At 42.2% G+C, this 2,639-nt stretch overlaps 1 protein-coding gene across 1 annotated transcript; it reads right to left on the reverse strand.

The window, feature by feature from the left end:
- Window positions 1-401: 401 nt before the first annotated feature.
- On the reverse strand, window positions 402-2,311 carry LOC104945683 (osteoclast stimulatory transmembrane protein-like; the record flags this gene model as incomplete). The annotated part of the gene is made up of 2 exons (XM_010771391.1): window positions 402-746; window positions 1,901-2,311. Coding segments are annotated over 2 exons (756 nt in total), but the record flags the coding sequence as incomplete, so codon positions are not given.
- Window positions 2,312-2,639: the final 328 nt, after the last annotated feature.

Genomic DNA, 2,639 nt, shown 5'->3' on the forward strand with positions numbered 1-2,639 from the left:
ATGCAGCTGCAACCTCTTATGTCATCTTATCTGTCGTCACAATAGAGACAGAAAATAAACAAGAGAACGTTGAAGGAGAACAAACTGAATATCTGATTTTAAAGAGGAACATTTACAGGGAAACAAAAGTGTGCATGTGTCACTCTTTCACCGGAGAACCGAAGTGCAACGCCTTGGTTTGTTTTGTTGTTTTTGATGCTGCTGCAACGCAAACATGTCAAAACTTGGGATCAATAAAATACCTCTGATCTTAAAAGAGACAGAAAAGAAACAAAACAAAGTGCAAGACAATGTTGTAAGTGTCGAAAGTCAAAGTCAACTTTATTGTCAACCTTTCAGTTTGTGTGTACAGGCAGAGAGATGTCTGATATCAAAGAGGAACATTTAGAGTTGGTCACTCTTCACCGAACCAGAACATTCGTGACGTGTTTCTGTTTTCTCTGCTCCTCTTGGACTTCCTTCTCCCTCCGGTATTCCCTCCTCCTCTCCTCCTGCTCTCTGAAGAAGGACCCTGAGATGTTCCTTCTCAGCCGGCGGGCGTAGACCTCGATGAAGACGAGGAGGTAGCTGAGGATCCAGAGGAAGCCGAGCAGCAGGGAGACGCCTGGGCTGGGGGGGGCGACGGACGCCTCGCACAGGGAGGGCTCGGGGTCAAAGGTCCAGTTGTAGTCTCTGTGGAAGTGTGTGAGCTCCCGACTGAAGCACAGCTCTGGGATCAGGCAGAGGGCCGGAGGGAACCATTTCACCTGCCAGGAGGTTAGAAGAGAGAGAGTTCAAATAACGAGGAAGAAGATACTGCAGCTGTGGATGGACTCAGAACAGGCAAAGACACAACAAACAACACAACCACCAAGAAACCTACACACAACATTAAAGAGACACTCGACCACACAAGTCACAACATGTCTTGAAGAGAGGAAAAATGACTGCTGAGATGTATAGAATATAAAAGAATACAGACAGACAATAATGATCAAAAAGAACAACTACAAAGTGTCCCAGAAGGACACAGAGAAACATAAAGAGTTCAGAAAGTCCCAAACTGACTTCAACGAGATGAAAAATGACAGGAAATGAACATAAATGGATAGAAAACGATCACAAGAAGACACAATGACTACAAAGAGACTGAAAATGTCTATAAAAAGACACAGACTGACAGCAAAAAGAAACTTAAACACCACAAAGATTCACTTAAAGACTACAAACAGACAGAGAATCACTTCAACAAGATACAAAAAGATGCTAAATGAACTTAGAGACACATTGAACTACTAAAAAGACACACAAACAACTATGAGATGCAAAAATACATAAACAACTTCAAAAACACACATAATGACAAAGAGATGCTAAACAACTGCTAAGGGACTCATTATAACCTCAAAAACACAAAATATAACAACAAGAATATTCACAAAGGCTACAAAATCACATAAAACAACCACAAAGTGAGCCAAGAGGACTTCAGAGAGACACGGAGAAACATGACATGAGTTCAGAAAGTCCCAAACACGAACTGACTTCAACGAGATGGAAAATCACCACTTCAAATAGACAGGACATTTTTACTAAAAGACACAGATTGATGACAAAAATATACAAAATGACTACAGCAACACTCTGAACTACTGAAAAGACACAGAAAACAACTAAACGAGATGCAAAATACATAAAGAACTACAAAAACTCAAAATTACCTCAAAAGAAACTTAAAGGCGACAAAAATCATTAAACAACTTCGAATAGATTGACAGAAAATGACGACCAAAAAAACCGTTAAACATTACATTTCATTTAGCTGATGCTTTTGTACAGGGACACAAAGACAACAAGACACTTGAAGACAACAAACAAAAACAAAATGACTATTCAGAGTTACAAAATGACCACGTTGTACCTTATAATCGAGACTGATGCTGGCCGTCGTCGGTGGGAACTCCAGCATCCACGGCAGCGCGGCCTGGACGATCAGAAACACGACGTGATCCAGAGCGACCACCAACGTTATCGCCATGAAATACAACGTGACCACGAGCAGAGACAGGAAGCAGGAAGTGAACTCCGGACCGCTCATCCTGCAGCCCGTGGGACAACCTTTACTTTCGGCCTCGTCCTCCTTAGAGACGCGTTCATTATCGAACTGAACGGATCCCAGGTAAGACTTCAGGTAACGAGCAGATTCAAATATCAGCGCGGCGACAAACATGGCGGCGAGAACGCGGTTCGACAGCAGCTTGTAGTCTTTCAGAATGTTTCTGGCGTGGGAGAAGTCGCCCTCTATCTGCGCGATGATCTGCCCGAACCTAAAAGAGACACATGATGACTTCAAAGAGACACTTGATGACTTCAAAGAGACACATGATGACTTCAAAGAGACACTTGATGACTTCAAAGAGACACTTGATGACTTCAAAGAGACACATGATGACTTCAAAGAGACACATGATGACTTCAAAGAGACACATGATGACTATATAGAGACACATGATGACTTCAAAGAGACACATGATGACTTCAAAGAGACACATGATGACTACAGAGAGACACATGATGACTACACAGAGACACATGATGACTACATAGAGACACATGATGACTACACAGAGACACATGATGACTACATAGAGACACATGAT

This window comes from Notothenia coriiceps, unplaced genomic scaffold (assembly GCF_000735185.1).
Source record: "Notothenia coriiceps isolate Sejong01 unplaced genomic scaffold, NC01 NC01_scaffold00009967, whole genome shotgun sequence".
NCBI lineage: Eukaryota > Metazoa > Chordata > Actinopteri > Perciformes > Nototheniidae > Notothenia > Notothenia coriiceps.